Source organism: Phyllostomus discolor, chromosome 5 (genome assembly GCF_004126475.2).
Source record: "Phyllostomus discolor isolate MPI-MPIP mPhyDis1 chromosome 5, mPhyDis1.pri.v3, whole genome shotgun sequence".
Classification (NCBI taxonomy): Eukaryota; Metazoa; Chordata; class Mammalia; order Chiroptera; family Phyllostomidae; genus Phyllostomus; species Phyllostomus discolor.
In genome coordinates this window covers 133,360,029-133,381,987 of record NC_040907.2, presented here as the reverse complement: position 1 = coordinate 133,381,987, position 21,959 = coordinate 133,360,029, and the positions used below count along the sequence as shown (strand labels likewise).

General features: G+C 35.8%; 1 protein-coding gene across 2 annotated transcripts in view; it reads left to right on the top strand.

Annotated features, from left to right (window-relative positions):
* The first annotated feature begins 3,042 nt into the window (after positions 1-3,042).
* CABCOCO1 (ciliary associated calcium binding coiled-coil 1) overlaps positions 3,043-21,959 on the top strand; it is a 116,829-nt gene continuing 97,912 nt past the window's right edge. The window contains exons 1-3 of one of the 2 annotated variants that reach the window (XM_028512487.2): positions 3,043-3,187; positions 15,606-15,712; positions 21,467-21,636. In XM_028512487.2, the coding sequence (XP_028368288.1) occupies positions 3,107-3,187; positions 15,606-15,712; positions 21,467-21,636 (358 nt within the window). In that variant the 5' untranslated portion in view covers positions 3,043-3,106. The remainder of the gene's footprint in view (positions 3,188-15,605; positions 15,713-21,466; positions 21,637-21,959) is intronic. The other variant, XM_036026914.1, reaches the window with a different exon arrangement.

Sequence of the window (21,959 nt, the reverse complement as noted above, 5' to 3'; positions counted from 1 at the left end):
CTTGATTGAAATGAGAAGACCAGATTTAAGGATTAGGTAAAGATTTAAGAAAACCAAACGTATTTTAAGATTGATTAGCCACTGGAGTACTTGTTTTGCTAAAAATTAAATACAAAATAAAGAATAAATTTTAATCACAAATTAAAATGCTTTTTATATATTCTTCTACATCCAACACTTTCAAGATATTTGCAGGCTAAGATACAATATGTTATCTAAATTCCACCTCCAGAACTTTGTGGTCTCTCTGTAACATCTGTAGGACAAATTGGGATATCTCCAGTCTGATCCACTTAAGACTATACTGGGTGTTACTTAATAGATTAAAAACCTCTGGAATCATTGTTTGAACTACTAATAGGTAATTTATCCCATTAGGGACATTGTTTCATGTATTGTTAAAGTACTTTGTGCGTACTTACAATGAGCCAGCAACACAGGAACCCTGAGGGTGGAGCGGAAATGTTTTCTCACCCTACAAGACAGCTGAAATCTCCCAGTGTTCATTGCTATCTGTTGCCGCCCTAGCCCATCCGTATCCCTCACTCAATTATGTAGCCTTTTCTTAAATGCTTCTCTTGTATTTAAAAGTATGGCCTTTTTCAACATCCAATACTACAACTGGTAAAATGAAAATGCCCCTCTTCTAGCAAAGTTGATTCCATTGTTAACCCCTCATAGTTACATAGGTGTGGAGGCTGGGGTGCTTTTGCCTGCACGGAGGCTGGTCCACTTGGTCAGACAGTAATGTCAAGCTGTAATGTGGTACAAGTCAGAAATCTGTTTTAAAAAGACCCATATGTTTCCTTTTCTCATCCAGCCTGAAACAATAAACTAAGATAACAAATGGAATTTTGCAGGCTTTGGTTAGAAGCCATTATCTTCAAGAGACCTGAGAAGGAAGAGTTTACTGACCTTTCCATGTAAGAAAGCACATCTACTGAGATGTGTCTTCTTTGTTGCACCTCCCTATGAAAGAAAAGGGAGACTAAAATTAGCTTTGACTTGTGGAAATGAGAAAGTAACCTTCAGGCTAATGTGTTTTCAACATCACTTCTTTCTGGGCAAAAATTAATTGTGCCCCATAATATTAAACTGCCTTCTTAAAACTGACATCTCCAATAAATTACATTAAATACAGTAAAATTAGAATTCCTACAAAACAATGCCCCTCTCCCTGAGGTAAGCTTCCCATCACTATGAAAATTGACTTTATGTTTAATGGAGTACACCATCTAGTTCTGGGGTTCAAATTAGGGGAGCAGAAATCTGAAAACTGCCAAAGAAATGACATGACAAGTAAAGGCCAGAAAAATACATTAGATTTTTGAGGAAATTAGAACTGTAGGTTAGAGAAACAAATGCTAACTTTAAGGAATGTGTAGAGTTCTTAGCTAGCAGGTGACTTGCTATTTTCAATGTATTTGAAGTAGTGATTAGAAGGAAACAATCAAATAGTTACACATTATAATGAGTTTGTAAGGCCGTAGCTCTTGTATCAACTCTGGCAATCACTACAGATTGACTATATTTCCACTGATTGAGAAAGTTCTAACGTAGTCTTTTTAAAATAGGCTTGGAAATCATAAATGCATTGTTGAATGAATACTGAGTGTTAAGAACTAAACTAGTGTCTTTAGGAGGAAAAACACCATTACAACCTACTTGAAAAATTATCCAAACACCAAACCAGAGACACTGCTTGAACACAAGTTGACTGTACAAACTGTGTGCATAATTTGAACTGGGGGACAATGTGATGGAAAGGCACTGTTCTCATGAGGTGATTTAAAGCCAAGTGTTCCATTTGGTCTGAAAGACAATGGGAAGACATAAGAAGTGGTTCATGACAAAATACTATCCTAGCAGATGTATACAGGATGGATTCAAGTTAGGAGAAACAATACAAACTAAAACTAACCTTAACAATATCTAACATTTACAGACACCAGACACTGTTCTAAACAATCCCATATATTAACAGGTTAAATTCTCACACTAGCCCTGGCCAGGTCGCTAGGTTGGTTGGGACGGCATCCTGCGCACCAAAAAGGCTGCGGGGTCGATCCCTGGTCAGAGCACAAACCTAGGTTGCAGGTTCCATCCCGGGGCCGGGTACATACGGGAGGCAACCAATGAATACATGGATAGGCGAAGTAATAAATCCATGTCTCTATCTCTCTCCCTGCCCCCTTTCTCTTAAAAACAAACAAACAAAGAAAAAACAGCAAAATATATCCTGGGATGAGAATTTTAAAAAAATCCTCACAGTAATTATGGCATTTTACAGGTGGGAGAATTGAAACACTTAAATGTCTAATTTTGATTTTTACAGTAAGCTTCCTACATAGCAAACCCCCATGCAGGTGATTACAAGCAAAGTACAATTTACTTTCAAAGCAGAAAGGAATACTCATACAGCCACCAACTATATTGTTTTTAAATGTTTTTATTATGGAAAATTTCAAACATATGAATAATATACTGACTACTCTCACCACCATGTACCCAATCTTGATTCATCTATTATATCTCTACTCCCCTTATTATTTTGGAGTAAATCCATACATTATATCATTTCATCATCAATACATCTTTCAGAGTTAATCTCAAAGATAAGGAAATTATTTTCTTTCTAAATATAACAATAACATCATAGTACCTTAAAATTGCAATAATTCCTCAATATCAAGTGTCAATCGATGGTAAAGTTCCAATAATATATCTCACTTAAATATTTATTGAGAGCTTATGTGTTAGCATTAGAAACTTCCACATACTAGCTCATTTAAATTGCTCTTATTTAAATAAGCTTTCTTTTTTCTTCCTGCTTTCACTCTTACTAAAAAGAACCGGTAGGTCCCTACCCAAAGATTTAAGAGGCCTTCTCAGCAGTCCCCCCCCGCCCCCAGCCACCCCTCGCCCCTCCAGCAGCGGCCTCCTCGGGGTCTCCCGCTGCTAGCGCCAGCCAGTCCCGTACTTCCCCAAGTGCAGCCTAGGCCCCCGGCCCGGAAGCTGCTTGGCGCTAGGATCCTCCCCAGGTTCGGGACCCCGGCCCCGCCCCGGTTGCCTAGGCGACGAAGGGCCGCTTTGCAGCAGCGAGATCATGGCGTCTTCTTTGGGGTTACCTCTTGGGGTGACGACCCCTGTGGCAAACACCCCGGCGGGAACCTCGCCCGACTCGGAGGTACGTCGTCCCCCATCGGTACCTACAACCCTCGAACGCACGCCTTCGGTCCACGGGGTCCGCGGCCCAGGCCCCTGCGGGGGCGGTGTCCTAGGCCCAGGTGGGGGGGCGCCGCGTAGTCGAGGGCTGAAGAGTTGGGGCGGTGCGTAGGGGCCAGGGGGCGGTGTTAGGGTCGCGGAGGCCCCGCCCCGCGCTCCCGGTGCCTTTCCGCTGGCCTTTTCCAACCGGCCTGGGCCCGCCCCGCGCCCCTCGTGCCCAGGAGTGTAAACTGTTACACTGTAGCAATTCCCCCATTGACTGGACCCTTCGGTTTCAGGCCTAAATGACCTTACAGCTAGGAGCTTCTTCCCGGATTTGATGCACTTAAAAAGGGAATTTTAAATGAGCCAGTCAATCCCTTTTGGAAATTCTACTAATTTTTTTTCAACGATCACAATTCCGATTTATGAAAAGGTGTCAGAAAATAACTCTTCATTGGTACTGGATTATATTTGAAGGCCAGGGCTTGGTTTTTCCCTTGTTATTTTACCATTTCTCCAAATAAATACGTAAGAGGTTGGAGAAAGGAGGAACACCTGGGAAATCGACGTTCTGATTGTGGCTTAGTTGCTCATCACCAGCTTGTCTAACAGAAAGTCATTTAACCTCCTTGAGCCCCAGTGGTTTCCTGTGTACAATAAAGATGTATCTTTAGCGTCACCTCTCAATAATAAATGGGCTTTAGGTAACTTTAATTACGCATAAGCTTAGTATCCTGAGATATTTATTAAGAACATATCTGCTCTGGCAAATATTGCTAAAAAATGTTTAAGTCTTCAAACACTGAGTCCACCATATTGTTACTATTGAAGGGATTTTTTTGTTTGTTTTTAAGGCCCCAGAGGTAAATAATGTTATATTAACATTGTGTACTCAACTACCTTAGTCTAAACAACGTTCTCTGTGTAGAAGGAAGTATTAGCTGCAATATTATAAATGAGCCAATAATTCGTTTGCTTGCTCGGAAATATACAAAGTCGTTCACCATCCAGATTCTTCCCATTTCTCTAGGCAGACTGTGAAGGCCTGCTATGCTGTCTCTGCTCAGAGCCTTTGAAACTAGCATACTTTAAAAAGTATATGTTAATGTGATAAACACATTACTCCCTTGTTATCTCGAAGTAAGTAATACAATTTCAAAAATGGCATAGGAAATTTCCTAATAAAGTTGCTTTATTTAAATATATACAAAAATTTACTTACGGCAGTGCACAATTGTCTGTGTATACTTACATGTACTTACCCATGTAGATAATACTCTTTCTAAGAAGGCTGATAATTTGAAGTGTTAATGAACGTGTACTTAAAGATAGAAAGAAAGACCCCACAATTTTTTTTAAAGATGCAAAGAAATGCCATGCTCTGCGGGAAAAATCATCTGGTTTTTATACTGGGTGATGAGTCAGGTGAATGAGCTAGGTGCAGACTGTAGATGACTATCTGCTGTGTTAGCACTGTCAGTAGGTGCACTTGTTCACTTGGAGGAGTAGCTTTCCCTATGATGATTCCGGATATGCTCAATATGTTCGTTAGTAACGAACGAAAGAAATCCAGTTGGAACTTGGTCTCACTTAGCTGTGCTCAGTTACTAAGAGTACAGGTTAATATGCTGCATGGTGGAAATTCCATGTTTCCTTTCTAATAAAAGCAGAGTTGCTGTAGCTCACAGAGAAGAGGCTTGATTCATAGAGCTGTGTCATTCATTAGAGTGACAGCTTCTGCCAGCTACCCATTTGTGCTGACAGGAGGGTCAGGGGTTAGATGGAAAAGATGGCAAAATCTCTCTCTCTTGGAGTCTGTTCCCAAGGCCACAGCTTTTCAGTTAGTTACTGAAAGGTTCTTCTCAGATCAGATTCTTTCCAGAGTTGAACCCCTGAGACCTGGTCCCTTATGGTGTCATTTCTAATAAATTCGGCATCCAAATTTGACTTAGCCAAAAGACCAGGTACTCATTTGAGCCAAGCAGTAGTGAAATATTTCTTTTCTTGCCAAGTCTATTGGAAATAAAGCATAAGCTTCCAGTAGTCTGAGGCTTCCCATTTGTTGTTCGTTGCCAACACCTAAAATAAAAACATCCAATTATCCCAATCACATAGTAGGCACTCAATAAAATATAACTAATTAAAATCATAGGTGATCTGACATATGCCAGTAGGGGTACTTATCATAGATTAAAATGTAGTCTGTGAGATACTGTGAGCAAGCAGGCATGAAATGCAGGTCCAGGAAAATATTTTTCCTATGACATTGCATAAACTCTTCTTGCCAACTCTCTGAATTTAACATTCCAGGTTCTTTAGTAACAATGGAGTAAATGTCTCCCTATAAAAGGTAAGACTAAACTTTTTTAGCAAGACATATGTATAAATGCACAAGAATAGAAAAATAACAAAAATCCAAAAATAAATATTTGCTGTAGTCATATGTGTAAGTGAAAAGAGCTTATAAGTGAATTTGTAAATGAGTTTATAAGTGAACACCAAGAATTCAATCATCAATCTTTTATCATTAGTTTGTTCATAAACTGCCTTTCTTACTATCTTCAAGAATACTGTTTGGGAAATACAATCCTTTAAGTAGTAAACTTGAAAGGACTATACTTCAACTCACGTCAGAGACCTAAAGGAAAATGTAAATGCTCCTTCTGGATTATGTCCCTTAGCGTTACCACAACCCCTGATAGATGACATTTCCTCTGTGCATTCAGGGCTTGGTCAGCACAAGAGTGGGAAGACTACATAGTCTTGAGTGGGAAGATGACTGTCATTTGTCTTAGAGATCCTCAGCATGTCCTGGAGGAGACCATCGATGATTCTCTGTATATTAGGTGGTCTCTAGGGACCTTGAAAACAGCCGCCACTCTATTATCAGCAAGTTAGAGAGAAACACTTAGGGCTCAGCTTGAACAGCAAATGATGAGGTTTCTGCAATTTCAATGTTACTCAAGAGGTATCTGTTGAAGCCATTCACAGCACATAGTGTGAATCAACCTGTGCAAGGCTGAGGGAAAGATGCCAAAATGTTTAAAATATTGTTAAGGAAAAGTACTAATGTACCTCAAAATGTTAATGTACAGTAGTATGACTTATCAGACACTGAGAACCTCTGGGAATATTGGCTTTGGGTATGGAGATACTGACGAACATTTGGGGTTGCCTTTCTTCTTACTATTGGCCTTTGTGTCTCCTGTGTTATTTTAAAAGTCATCTCCCTCCTCCAGCCCTCCTCCTCCAGCCCTTTCAGGCTACACAAATATAATCTTCAATCTTTTTCTAATATTTAAAGTTTTAATATACTAAGGTTTTTAACAGCTAAACTTAATGTGTGATAGATGTGTATTGTTTATTTGACATGAGGATCTCATTTTGTTTTCTTCTAGATGTGAACCATCAATTATGATACCTTCATTTATTAAATAAACTATCCTCTCTGCTCTTACAGAGAATGGACTGACTGCCACTATCACATCATGCCATTATGTGTATTCCTGAATGGGTACAAGAATGAACAAAATAGTCAGGGGGACAGAATAGATAAGTCAAATGTATAGCAGACATTGCTAGAATTCAGCAGCAAACTCTCAGTAAAGCATGCATAGAAAAAGAAAAGCTGAACATGAAAAAATTATTTGCCAAACATCACCATATTGAATGGTGAAATACTGAAACTATTTGTATTAAAACCAGGAACTAAAAAAGGGTTTCAGGCTAGTAACGTTTTTATAATCCAACATATTGTAGAGGTTCTAACTAATAAAATAAGAAAACTAAATATGTGGTTTAAATCTTAGAAATGAGGCAATAAAAAAAAAACATTATTTGAAGATTACATGATTGCATACCTAAGGAACCTGGCATTGTATTTACATGATTTGAGCTAATAAGAAATTTGATAAGGTGGTTATATATAACATGAATATATGAGACCAATTGCTTTTCTCTATATTAGAAATTAATTATATATGGAAATGGCAAAAAGTTGATTAAACTGTACTTGGTTATAAACATAATAAGAAAGGCATGGGACATAAAGAAATTAAAAACTATCAAAAGTTTAATAACAGGAATTGGTAGAAAAGATTTATTGGAAACCTTTAAATTTAAAAAATTAAATCCTTCCTACATTATATATAAATGCAATGCAGTGGGACTAAAGAGTTAGTTCCTACATACAATTGTATACTTACAAAGTTATGTTAGAGTTGTTTATGATGATTCATCCTTGCATTTCTGAATTTAACCTAATTTGGTCACAATGACAGCTTAATATTCTTTTAGTACATTTCTGGATTCAGTTTTCTAAGACAGTATTTTATTTTATTATTTTTTTGCAATTTTGTTATTTTTGCTCAGTTACAATTGTCCTTCCTTTTCCCCCATTGCTCTCCCCTACCCTACCCCCTCTACTCCCACAGTCAGTCCCCTCACATTGTCGGTGCCCATGAGTCTTCTATCCATGTTTCTTCTCTTGCCCCTTCCCCTTCTTTCCCCAGTTATCCCCCTCCTCTCTCCTTGGTGTTCAGTTTGTTCTTTATTCCAAGTATCTGGTTCTGTTTTGCTCATTTCTTTTGTTTCATTGATTAAGTTCCCCTTATAGGTGAGATCATATGGTATTTGTCTTTCACCTTCTGGCTTATTTTACTTAGCATAATGCTCTCCAGTTCCATCTATGCTCTTGTGAAGAGTAGGAGTTTCTTTTGTCTTTCTGCTGCATAGTATTCCATTGTGTAAATGTAGCATAGTTTTTTGATCCATTTATTTACTGATGGGCACTTAGGCTGTTTCCAGTACTTATCTATTGTAAATTATGCTGCTATGAACATTGGGGTGCATAGATTCTTTTGATTCAGTGTCCTTAGGGTATAATCCCAGTCGTGGGATCACTGGTTCCATCTTTAGTTTTTTTGTGGAAATTCCATACTGTTTTCCACAGTGGCTGTACCAGTCTGCATTCCCACCAACAGTGTACTAGGGTTCCTTTTTCTCCACAACTTCACCAGCACTTGTTATTTATTTATTAATGATGGCCATTCCGACCAGTGTCAAGTGGTATTTCATCGTGGTTTTAATTTGCATCTCTCTAATGACTAGTGATGTTGACCATTTTTTCATGTGTCTGTGGGCCCTCTCTATGTCCTCCTTGGAGAAGTGTCTCTTCAGGTCCTTTACCCATTTTTTAATTGAATTGTTTGTTTTCCTGGTGTGGAGTTGTATGAATTTTTTATGTATTTTGGAGATCAACCCCTTATCCGAGGTAATGTTGGCAAACATGTTTTCCCATGTGGTTGGTTCCCTTTCCATTTTACTGATATTTTTTTAGCTGTACAGAAGCTTTTTAGTCTGATATAGTCCCATTTGTTTATTTTTTCCTTTATATCCCTTTTCCTAGGGGATGTATAGGTGAAAATATTGTTATGTAGGATATCTGAAATTTTTCTGCCTATGTTTCCCTCTAGGATTTTTATGGTATTGTGACTTATATTTAAGTATTTTATCCATCTTGAGTTTATTTAGGTATATGGTGTAAATTGGTGGTTTTGTTTCATTATTTTGCATGTACTTGTCCAAATCTCCCAACAACATTTATTGAAGGGGCTATTTTTACTCCATTTTATGTCCCCCACACCTTTGTCAAATATTAACTGACTGCATTGACATGGGTTTATTTCTAGGCTCTCTATTTTGTTGCATTGGTCTATGTATCTGTTTATATGCTGGTACCAGGATGTTTTGATTACAGTGGACTTGTAATATAATTTGTTTCAGGTATTGTCATCTCTTCTACCTTGTTCTTCTTTCTCAAAATTGTTGAAGCTATTTGGAGTCATTTATGGTTCCATATAATTTTTGAAATATTTGGTCTGTATCTGTGAAATACATCATTGGTATATTTTGACAGGGATTGCATTGAATCTATAGATTGCTTTGCATAGTATGGACATTTTAATGATATTAATTCTTCCAGTCCGTGAACATGATAGTTGCTTCCATTTATCTGTGTCTTCCTTAATTTATTTCTCAGTGTTGTGTAGTTTTCTGATGAGGTCTTTTACTTCCTTGGTTAAGTTTATTCCTAAGTATTTTATTTTTCTTATTGCTATAGTAAATGGGATTTTTCCCCTAATTTCTGTTTCTGATATTTCATAGCTCGTGTACAAAAATGCCTTTGATTTCTGAATATTTGTACCCTGCCATTTTGCCAAATCCATTTATTAGGCTGAGTAGCTTTTTGGTGGAGTCTATAGGGATTTCTATGTACACTATCATGTCATCTGCAAATAGTGACCACTTTACTTCCTCCTTTCCACTTTGGATGCCTATTATTTCTTTTTCTTGTCTGATCACTGGGCCAGGACTTCTAATATTATGTTGAACAGAAATGGTAAGAGCAGATACCCTTGTCTTGTGCCTACTCTTAGGGGGAAGTCTTTCAGTTTTTGCCTGTTGAGTGTGATGTTGGCTGCAGGTCTCTCATATATGGCCTTTATTATGTTGAGGAATGCTCCCTCTATTCCCACTATGATGAGTGTTGTTGTCATAAAAGGGTGCTGTACTTTATCAAATGCTTTTTCCACATCTGTTCATATGTTATGTAGTTTTTGTCTTTCCTTTTATTTATGTGATGTATTACATTTATTGATTTGCATGTAATGTTCCATCCTTGTATCCCTGGGATGAATCCCACCTGGTCATGGTGTATAATCTCACAAATTTGTTGCTGGATGCAGTTTGCCAATATATTGTTGAGGATTTTAGCATCTATGTTCATCAGCAATATTGGCCTGAAGTTTTCTTTTTTTGTTGTGTCTTTATCTGGTTTTGGAATTAGGATAATACTGCTCTTATAAAAACAGTTTGGGAGTCTTCTCTCTTTTTAGATTTTTTGAAATAGTTTGAGAAGAATCTGGGTTAGCTCTTCCCTAAATGTTTGGTAAAATTCTTCTGTGAACCTGTCTGGCTCAGGGCTTTTGTGTGTTGGGAGGTTTTGTTTTTTTTTAATTACTGCTTCAATTTCACTAGCTGTTATAGGTCTATACAGGCCTTCCATTTCTTCTCAGCTCAGTTTTAGAGGATTATATGTTTCTAGAAATTTGTCCATTTCCCCCAGGTTTTCAAATTTCTTGGCATATAGTTGTTCATAGTAATTTCATAGTAATGATTCTTTGTATTTCTGTGGTATCAGTTATGATTTTGCCTCTTTTGTTTCTGATTTTATTTATTTGGGTCCTCTCTCTTTTTTTCTTGATGAGCCAGGTTAAAGGCTTGTTGATTTTGTTTATCTTTTGAAAGAACAAGCTCCTGGATTTGTTAATCCCTTGAATTGTATTGTTAGTCCCTATATCATTTAATTCTGCTCTGATCTTAGTTATTTCCTTTCTTCTACTCACTCTGGGCTTTGTTTGTTGTTGTTCCTCAAGTTTTTGTAGATGTAAGGTTAGGTCATTTATTTGAATTTTTTGTATCATTTTTAGATAGGCCTGCTTTGCTACGAACTTCCCTCTCAGGACTGCCTTCACTGTGTCCTGTAGGTTTTAGGTTGCTGTGTATTCATTTTCATTTGTTTCCAAAAACTTTTTGATGTCTTCCATGATCTCATTGTTTACCCATTCACTAAGACAATATTTTAATTAGAATTTTTGCATCTGAATTTGTTAATGATTTTGGTTTATAATTTTCTTCTCGTGCTTTCCAGGTTTTTGTGTGTAGATTATTCTGGCTTCTTAAAAATGGATTATCTACAGTCTATAATTATTACACTTAACAGAATTTGTGTTCTTGTTTGTTAGGTAGGATTTCACATGTTGGGCACAGTGACTTTTTAAAAAGTAGACTTTCAGCATAGTTTATGTTTGGTCAGTTCCGTTTTTTCCTTTCCCCTGGTCACTTTTGATAATTTACATGTTCCTACAAAATCACACATTTCCTTGTTAATTTGAAATGTATTCCCACTTATGTGGCATATATTTATTTCTTGTCTATTTTTAATCACATCTGCCAAAAGTTTTCCTATTTTATTCATTATTTTAAAGAACTAGCTCTTGCTTTAACTTAGCCTTCTTTCAACTCTCTTTTTCTTAAATTAGCTGTTTAGCACAGTCAGGACTGTGGTGAGGTGAGTGAGGCACTCCCCTTGAGCACAAAATTTAAGGGATGTCAAAAATGCAGCAGTAAAAATAAACTATATTTTAATACAATATTTAAAAAATCAAAACTATTGCAAAAAAGTCCCCGTGGATCAAAGTGTTAAATAAAGAGAGCCTTGGTATAACTGATTTTTTTCCCGTTTTGCCTCAGGCTCCAACATGGTTCAACACAGTATTGCTTCTTAGTTCATTTATTTTCAGGCATAAAGAAAGTCTTCTCAAGTGTGGAAGTTGTAGATCACTCCGTGTTCTCTATGACTGTGAAACCCCTCTTTAGTCATCTTTGGTGAAATGTGTTTTTCTTTTAAGGAATATACATTAAGAATCTTTTAAGGCACTGCCAGTGATGGATACAAAGATGCCCCCAGAAACCTTAGATTCTACAAGGAAGACGTATATACAATGTGGAAGGTTTAGGTGACATTAGAGAAAAAATTCAGAGAAAAGATTATCTGTCAAATAATATCAGGCTTTCAATTTTATTGCTTCTGGAAAAACTGCTAAAATCCACCAGCTGGTGGAGTAAAATGAGTTATACTGCAGTTTAGCTTACAGATTTTCCTAGTCAGAGATGTAATTTTACAGAGAAAGCCACAATTACATAGCCACATTTTTATTAGCCTATTCATGAATTTTCTATTGTATCTTCAATTTGTGCAAATTAGAATACATGTGTTAAAAGATTAAAGATTTTTAACCACTCTATAAACAAACACATAAGAAGAGCTCTAGTTTAAAATAGGTCCAGGAATTCCATTTAAAACAATGAGAACACGACACCAGAGACAAACCCTCCTACAAGATGATTATCTTAAGCTCTCAAGTTTTAGCGGAAGAAAAATGAAGCAGTAATCATAGGCATTTTAAGTAGAATTATTATTATATAAAAATTTAAGATTATTGTATTTTTTTCATATAGTTCTTGCATGACCTATTTTTTCCAATCCAGAAAAAATTTAAATATAATAAAATTGATCTGAATGTCTGTATAATGTACCTTTCATGAATATCTTTATTCATTATTAATAATGATAGCAATCTTGTATGTATTAAAACATATCAAAAATGATTTTTCAACATGAATCCAAATTTAGGTTCATATGGCTTGCTGTAAGTCTCACAATTAATCAGTAGTCAGACCTCATGAGATTTTCAGATCCAAGTCCTGCTGTTCGTCGCGCTGCATCGTCTAGCAGTGCCACCCTATGATGGAGATGAATTCAGGCAGCCTATTAACAACCTATGTGGACATGACTGGGATTTGTACAATTCTAAAAGAGATAAAAGATTGAATAACTGTCCCTGGGGAATTTATAACCTAATGGGATTGATAGTACAGGGATAATTATACATTACTGCTACTAGTAAAAATATTTATAAAAGACAAACATTTAACCAAATATATATTTAAGTATTGTGGACTAAAATACTATCCTATCTAAAAACTGACTGCATTTAATTTAATTCCCAAGTATCTGAGTGCCTACTAGGTGCAAGGTATTATGATATATTAGGTACTCAAGTGTTTTTGTCTTATTGAGATTTTAATCTACTAGAATGATGTTGTTTAGGTTATTTGCTAACCCTACATTGCAATAATATAGCTATTGAAGTAGTATATCTTATTTCTAAATTAGATTTTTTAAAATGAAAGTAAAACAACCTAATTTAAATATAAGCATTAAGCTGATTGCCATTACCAATAACTGCTAGCTTTGAGATTTTTTTACTCTGGGAAAAGAATAAGGAAAATTTGGGACATCTCATTCAGTATAGCAAAGCATCTCTCTGCTTTCTTATGTATTGGAGCCTATTCACATAGAAGGATACATCGCTGTTTGGTGACTTGAAAACCTCTTGCAGCCTCTCTCCCCAAAACCTCACAATCCTTGATTTTGGGGGGCTGCTGCTCTTACTCGTGTCTGTGTCTGTCTCCTCCTCCATCCCATTCACAGCCCTTCTCTTCCTGCTCTGGCTTTGGGCAGTTTCATCCATTCTCACACTTGCAGTGATTCCTAAGCCAGGATCTTCAAACTTGACCCTTCTGAGTCTAGCATTCCTAATTAACCTCGAAACATTTCTTCCTTAATAGGCATAGTCCATCTTAAACTCAGTGACTGAAACCAAACTCATTATCTTGCCTTTTTGAAACTAGCATCATCTTCCAGGACTCCAATTTCTATTCTGTATAACGAGCGTACCATGTACGGTTTCTCAGATTTTACTCCGGACAAAAGAACTTGGCTGAGGGTTGAGCAGGAGCTGCAACTATACTGGCTTCACAAGTGGTGCACTTGGGCCCAGGGCTGCGCCAGCCTTAAGACTTTTAGCATTTCCTGCACTTAGAGAGGATACCTTTGTCTAGGTCACACAGAGGTGGCACACATGCTGATGGAGGCCCTTTTTCTTTTAGTCCTCTATTTCAGAAACTCAGAGACTCCATTCGTTCTTTCCTCTTTTAGTCCCCCATATATTGTATGTTGCATTCACCCCTTTCTTTTCATGCACACTGTATGGAGTCTAGTCCCACTGCCCAATGCCTTGTTCCTGAACTGTTTTAACAACCCTTTCATTTAACTCTTCCTCTGTGTCCTTTCTCTGCTCCTGCCTTACCTTCACCCTGCTACAGACTACCCTTCCTTGAAGCGCAATTTTACCTTGCCATTCCACTGCTCAAAAACTTCATGGGTGTCCTGTTGCCCCATTACAATGATTTTCAACTGGTGTGCTGCAAGAATTTTTAGAACATACAAAACCTGACCATTTAGTCAGAGGCACTGACCTCTTTTCTCTTAGATGGTCAAATAAAAAAATGACAGCCACCAACACTACAATAGCTATCAGTGTGAATGAATCAAAATATGCCTATTTTTTGTCAGATCAGCAAACAATACATTTTTTGGTGTGTCACAAAATTTTAGTAATTAGCTTAGGTGTGCCATGAGATGAAAAAGGTTGATAAGCACTACTCTATTAATAAGAGCAAATCCTTTAGCCTGTCATTCTTTAACCAGCCGGGGTGTAAAATGTTTACGGTTCTTTGCACAGTATCTTGTATCTTGTAATCACTCAATAGATATTTATTGAATTATTAAATTTAAGGTCTCCCTCAATAGATTCCTATTGGTGACTTCCCACTTAGATCCAACTAGTCCCCTACTTGTACCCTAGGCACCATTGTGAATTACTTGATATTTACAGAACTAATACCCAACTGTTACTTCTTTGTCACATTGGCATTGCTGATTCATTCATCTGGGGCACTATCCATGCCTAATCTCACAAAGTCCACTCCTGGACCTTCTGTCTGTAGACTTTCCTAGTCCTATCCTGGTTCTTGTCCCTTCATTTAGACTGCATGCCACATTTCTAATGGTCTACCATTTCATTTTCTTGTTTTAAAGTCAACCTTGGTTTGCTTTTCCCACTAGATGTTAAGCTTCTTGAGGCTAGCAAGTCTTACTTGTATTTGTCTCCTCCTGAATCCGAAATTCAATGAGGAATATGTGGATATTAAAAATATTTATTAATTGAAAACCATCACTCAGTTTTACATATGTACAAAAGATAGATTGAGTAGCCATTCAACTTTTACTTAAAAACAGAAAATAAAAAGGATTATCTAGCCCTGGCTGGTGTAGCTAAGTGGATTGAGCATGGGCTACAGATCAAAGGGTCACCAGCTCAATTCCCAGTCAGGGCACATGCCTGGGTTATGGGCCTGGTCGCCAGTGGGTGCCATGTGAGAGGCAACCACACATTGATGTTTCTCTCCTTCTCCCTCCTTTCCCCTCTCCCCAAAGCTAAATAAATAATTTTTTAAAAAAGGAAATCTAGGAGACTGTTGTCTTAAATTTTTTTCCTGTCCTGGCTTAGTAGCTCAATTAGTTGGAGCATCATCCAATACACCAAAAGGCTGTGGGTTCAATCCTGGGTCAGGGCGCATAGCTAGATTGCATGTGCGATCTCCAGTTGTGGCGTGTTCGGGAGACAGCTCACCAGTGTTTCTCACATCGATGTTTTATCAATGTTTTTCTCTCTACCTCTCTCTTTTCCCCTTCCTGTCTCTCTAAGATCAATAAACATATCCTTGGGCTAAGATTAAAACAAAACCGTGATAGCAACTAGAGTACAATAAGAACAAATTTTGATATTGTTGGGATTAATATATAAAACATATGTTGAGATAACTCAGAATAGTTTTGTTTTGTTTTTGTTTTGTGTTTGTTTTTGTAGAAAGATGCTGCTGACTTCCAGGAACATGAAGAGATTCTGTCTCCAGATTTTCTTTCAGTTGCCCAAATCACAGAAATGCAAGCAGAGGATATAGATGGAGTTCAAAAGTAAGCACTTCAGTATTACAACCAAGTATAGAACAGTTGTAGTTTTGCATCTATAAATGAGCATGATATTCTATTATGTATTTTAAACTTTTTTCTAAATATCTCCAGACTCTGGTATACAAAAATTCTCAAACAACTAACTTTGCAATGCTCAGCAGTCTTCTTTATGGGAGATATGCATTTCAAACCAACTTGTTAATATTAACTGAAGGTAGGGATTTATGAGATAAAAGCAGCTTTTACCATATGCTGTTTTCTGTTTCTTTTCCCTTTTATTCATAAAACTGTCAATATTCACAAGAATGTTTACGTCTTCTGTTCATCATGAAAAGAGTATGTTGTATTTTCTGTAATATGAATAATAAATATATTTTATTATTTTGGAAATTCTGACTATTAGCCATTCACCTGTGATTTTTATTGGATATGGAGCTATATTGAGTACTCTGATTTCATACATTTGCTTAAAAATGTGAGTATAACTGAGCTCATAAGCAATAATTGTAACATATGTACATCTTATTTTTAAGACCATTGATTTCTATAATAGAACACATACTTAGAACTCTAGTCAGATGTATCCCACACACAAATTCCAAAATGGTGATTTTTGTAATCACTCATTTTAAAAATCATCTGGCTCTAATAATGGAATCTTGATTGGCTGTAATGTGTGGGACAATGTGATGTCCTGGACATTAATGTCCCAGCATAAGATTTCTGCAGGCCAGTCCTCCAGATTTTAGCAGGATATTATGGACTATAATGGACAAATAGAAAATGACTCTGTCAGTGGTTATCATTTGCAAATCTCGGAAATATTATGGAATAGAGGTGATTTACTACTGAGAAGGAAATATGACAGATGTACTGGCTGGAAGAGAAATCTAAGAAGGGAAGGCATATTAAGAGCAGGTGAATGACATTGACAGGCCTTTCCCAAGATGCTGTTCACCTCTAGTGCCTGCAAATCCTGCAGGGAATGTAGGTGATTTGTGATTTGGCCATACTGCTATCTGCATCTTGATGAGTATTGTCAATAAAAAATTTTACTGATTTTAAAACAAGTATTTCATGGTGATTTTACCATTTTTGTAGACATGAATGCACATTGTGAATTCTAACTTTTAGTGTCAAAATTGATTAATAAAGCCCATTGTATTAATATCACTGATTATTTACAATTGAAGTAAAATATTGTTTTCCATTTCTACATAATCCCAAATGTTGTTGGTCATAGAAAAGCAAGAGCTAGGTATTTAATACTAGGCAAAATAATTTAATGCAAATGACAGATATTTAATATAGCTTAAATTTATTTTTATCAAATATTATAAATAAAAGATTTTATATTAAATGCAGTTAATATCAAATAAAAGGTATTGTGGACAAATGCTTTTTAGATTTATTTATTACCACATCCTAAGTTGTACTGTATATCATACCTTCTGTGACAATCTTTTTTTTCATTTATTGGTTGTCTTTGTCGTTAAGTATCTAAATTCTAAAAGTATTTTAATCTTTAAGAGGTGAAGTCTAGGACAAAGGAGATGATACAGAGGGTGAAGTTAGCGGTATAGAAACAAGCAAGTTCAACATAGACTGACTTTTTAAACTGTGTCATTAATAGAATTCACCTGAAGTAATCTCAAATTTTAGGACATCAATTTTGGATAAATGATAGCAGTGTTATATCAGGAGCCATTTCTTTGCAAAGTAATTTTCTTGAGGTTTTTAATATGATTTTTGTAACAGTAATCCTGAAATATTTGCAATCATCCATTCACTTTCCATTTAAAATAACATTATTATAAATGGGGATTAAATACCTTTCAACATAACAGAGATATAATTTAAGTACCCTGTCACTAAGTGACAGAAGTATGCAAAAAGCATGCGGTCTACAAAGCTATAAACCTATTTAAATTAATTATAGGAAATTAGCATATTTTTCTACCTTTTATAATTAAAAAAATTATACTCCATTAAAGCAGCCAACCAAATAAAACATTAAAGTACCATTAAAACATATCTGTGGACTACACTGCAAGCAAAGTTAAATATCTAGGTACATTTCTTATCATCTCCTAACCAGTATCGATTATGTTTTAATGTATCCCTGACTTTATCTATAGATCTACCCAAATCTTTTTTGAAAAAATGATAGCAACAAAATTAAAAATAACTATTTAAACACAGAAATAGCACTAAGAAATCTTTTAATAACCTTTCTATAACCGTGCTTTCATAAACTGTTCAGTTCTTGCCTTAAGGATTATTTCTGCATGTCATCATATCTTAAAAAATAAAATGAGCATGCAAAAATTTAAAGAGCATGCAAAAATAATGTAATATTTTCACTAAATTCTTGGTGAGATAATTACATCACCTATCACTGTAGCAAAACTTCCTGAGTCACTATGAAGCATCTTTCTCTTTCCCTGCATTTTCTCATTCTACAGCTGTGACTGCCTCTCCCCTTCCCCCATCTCTGTCTCCTTGTCCCCAGAGGAATAGCTTACAGATTTGCCAGCAGGGTATGGAAACTGAATTCAAACCACTGGCTCCAAATTCCTCCTTGCATAATTTCCTTTGGGGTGAAATGACTGAATGGAAAATAAAAACAGTAAATATTTAGCCTTGCACTTCAAGTTGAAGGTTAAGATCCTGGTACTAGGAAAAGAGGTGGAGGGAATTTGAGGAGAGTAAAGGCAGAGGATGTCAAAGAAATTGCACCAAAATACTCTTATGCAAGCAGCTACCTTCATGCACATACGATCAAATACTGAAAAAATAAAAATAAAAAGCAAAGAACAAGTGTAACTATTCAGGCCAAGTATTTAGTTTTTTAAAATGCATAGCATGGAGATGGCAGATGAAGAGTACACTTAGAAGGAAGATTAACTGCTAGAAATAGAAGAAAGCACCAGACAAAAGCTGGTGATTAAAGAGGACATTGGTACTGTAAAACTACGGGTTAAAGAAAAGATGATAAAATATGTAAATAAGCTCGTAGAACTAGGTTAAGATACTACAGAGTAAAACCAATGCAGAACTTTTACCTTGCTGAAAATTAAGCCAGTAATGTGGAAAACATATTTGAGAAAACACATATAAAATGCAGATTAAAACAATTAGGAAGTGTTTGAATATACAGCCAACACAGTGAATCAGAAAAAAAATTCCAACTTCATAAAATATAAGCTTTGATTTTAACATTTTAATAATACTTTAAATACTGTCTAAAACTTGATACATGACCTTATCTCTGGTATAAGGGGAGTAACCTAGACAGGAAAATAATTAGGCAAGCCTCTGACTTTTCCTTAACAATAATAGGTGGCAGAAATCAATGGAGTGACAAGTAACCAAATTTAGGGAGTAAAAAGAATGTGATTCCAGAATAAAGTACTAATTTGCATTGCTGCTTTAGTTAAACCACCTGGATTTTACTTTAGTGTATTGGATGAGGTAGCATTTTATTCTCGATATGGCTAGTCATTGTTCCCAGCACCGTTTCTGAAGAGTTCATATTTCCCTCACTGGTTTAAAATACATTCTGTCATATACCAAGCTCCCATTATATATTGGGCCTGTTTTTGGGCTTTCTACCTGTTCCATTGGCCCATTTATTGTTTCTATTAAAATACTAGAAGTTTTTATTACTGTAGATGTTTCCTTAATGACTTTCAATTAAGACTAAATGATTTTATACCTTCAACATGGAAAAATAAATCTTGCTGACTGATAGCCAATGCAAGTGGAAGATGCCTGGCTGCTAAGGCAACCTCTCCTCCTTTTTGGTGCTTGTCTGTTCATACATGTATCCACCAACTGAGTGGTGTGCTTGATGAATGCCAATTAGGATGTTTTCAGTTGCATGCAACATGAAAAACTGATCCTATTGACTTAAAAAGTAAAAAAATACACACGTGTATATGTATACTGTCACATAACAGGACATTCAGAGATAGTCTGACTCCAGAGTTAATTAACACAAGGCCTCAATAGTGTTAAGAAATGAGACACAATCTTATGGTTATAAGTTGGCTGTCAGTAGCAATAACACCTAGTTATTTACCCTTTTGTATTTTTGTTCTACAGGAAAAAAAATGTACTTTATCCTTAGTTATGAATTAATTAGAACAATTTAGGACAGTGCCCAACATGGACCAATAGTTATTACAGAGAATGCCATGTATTGAATGGCGTCATATGGCATTACGGGAAGGGGATAAGACTACCACGATTGGCTTAGAAGAGTCAGAACTCACTTTTGGAGTTGAAGTCTACCCTGATCTGACTGTAGATGAAGTGGATATTAAGAGAGTTAAACACAATTTCAGCTTTATTTATTCTGAGGCTTGTTCAATCCTGCTGCATTTATTATTCTGATCATGTAATTTATTTTAATACTGTGATTAGTAAGTACTTCCCTTTTTGTGAAAAGCAGTATAAAGTTGTCACATACTCTTTCAGAAATCACATATAAGCAATGAGGAAATACTAATTACATCTTTGTTCCAACAAGAAGCGTGCTGAAGGCCCAAACCACGAAATACAAGGATGAATGCCAGAAGCATTTAGATAAAGCAAAAGTGCAGGAGAGAGGACTAGGAGGATATACATATTTGAAGATCCTAGAATGAGGTAAAAATATACTTACTCTCCCAGCTGAAGACACAACCCTGAAGTGCCATTCCAAGAACTCGTGTTTGCAGCAGCAGGACCAGGTGTTAAAGGCTTGGAGAGGGTCCTTCCTATGTTCACAAGAAATAGATTGTTTATGTCATAGTAAAGAAAACCTGTCTTACTTTTTTTCTTTTTTTCCCACTAATTAAAAAATGTAAAACTAGAATCATTGACAGCAACTTATTTCATACAGAAAATAGCTTGTAACATGGCCAGGTCTGAGTACTTAACAAGAAATACGCATACAAAGACATTACAAGGAAAAAGAACTCATATGCAAATTAAATACACCAGAAAAATACAGCCATGAGCAGTTAAAAAAAATAAGGTCAAATATTTATCTTGAATTCAATAAAAAACTTATGAAGCAATTACCACAAGAACATGAAACAGAGATATACAAACTCAAGAAAGAGGTAATAAGAAATAAAAGATGATAAATGTGTAAAACAGAGTAGAAAAGGAACAGTCTTTGCAGAGGTAAAATTTATAAGCAGCTCAAGGGAGAATTAACATTCTGAAAACACAGAGGGACACAGAAGACGGTAATGAGAAAAGTATGTAAAATTAAAAGGAAATTGATTGGAAAAAATTTGAAGGTTAAAGAGAAAATTATAGCTATAGAAAAAAGGAGCAGATATACATAATTGGAATTCTTTTTAAAAAGAACAAATATTTAACAATCGAGCTTCAGAAAATTGTCAGGAGGAAAAGAAACTTGATTGTAGAATAGAAAAAGACATTGAATTTCAAAGAAAAAATCATAGTCATTACTATACTTCAAAGATGGAAAAATAGAAAGGAGGCCTAGAAGGAAGAGAATTAGAAATGAGTGAAGTAGAAGAAGAAGACCAAAAAGGGTTTTTCTTTCTTTCTTTCTCTCCTCTCTCTTTCTCTTTTGAATGTCATTTTGGACTTAATTTAGATATAGCTATGAATATTTATAGATTATGAACATTAATAAATTTTCATTCAAGGAAAATATTTACATTTTCAAAACAGAAAAGCAAATGTTCAATATTTCATCTGATTTTAATACCTGAATTTTTCTTTTTGTTACAGGAAATTGGCCATGTTTTTGAATTTCAAAAACCTTCAAACCTGTTTTAAAGAAGCCATTCTACTAGATTATTATGTATCTGGATTTTTGTGGGCTAAAGGCATGGACTTTTCTATTATTCAGTATTCAAAATTTATGACTTTACTAGATATGCTGCTTCACAATCTTAGAAGTAAGTTCTTTCTTCTGTTCTTTTAAAGAAAAGAAAATTTAGTCCACCATTTAAATTGTGTTGTTAAGCAAAAGTTCCTAATTGTATTATAATTCCTTCAGTGAAAATTACATTTTTCCTGGGTGTAGCAGAAAATATAGTCTATATCTTCATTAAGTTGTAAAACTTCAAATAATGCTTAATACTAAACATCTCTTAATAATGGAGGGTAGGGTTAGAAGGTAGAAGGGCCAAACAAAAAGGGAAAAGGACTCATGGACATGGACAACAGGGTGGGGGTTGCAGTGGGGGAGAAGGGTATAAGGAGACTAAATGGTAATGGG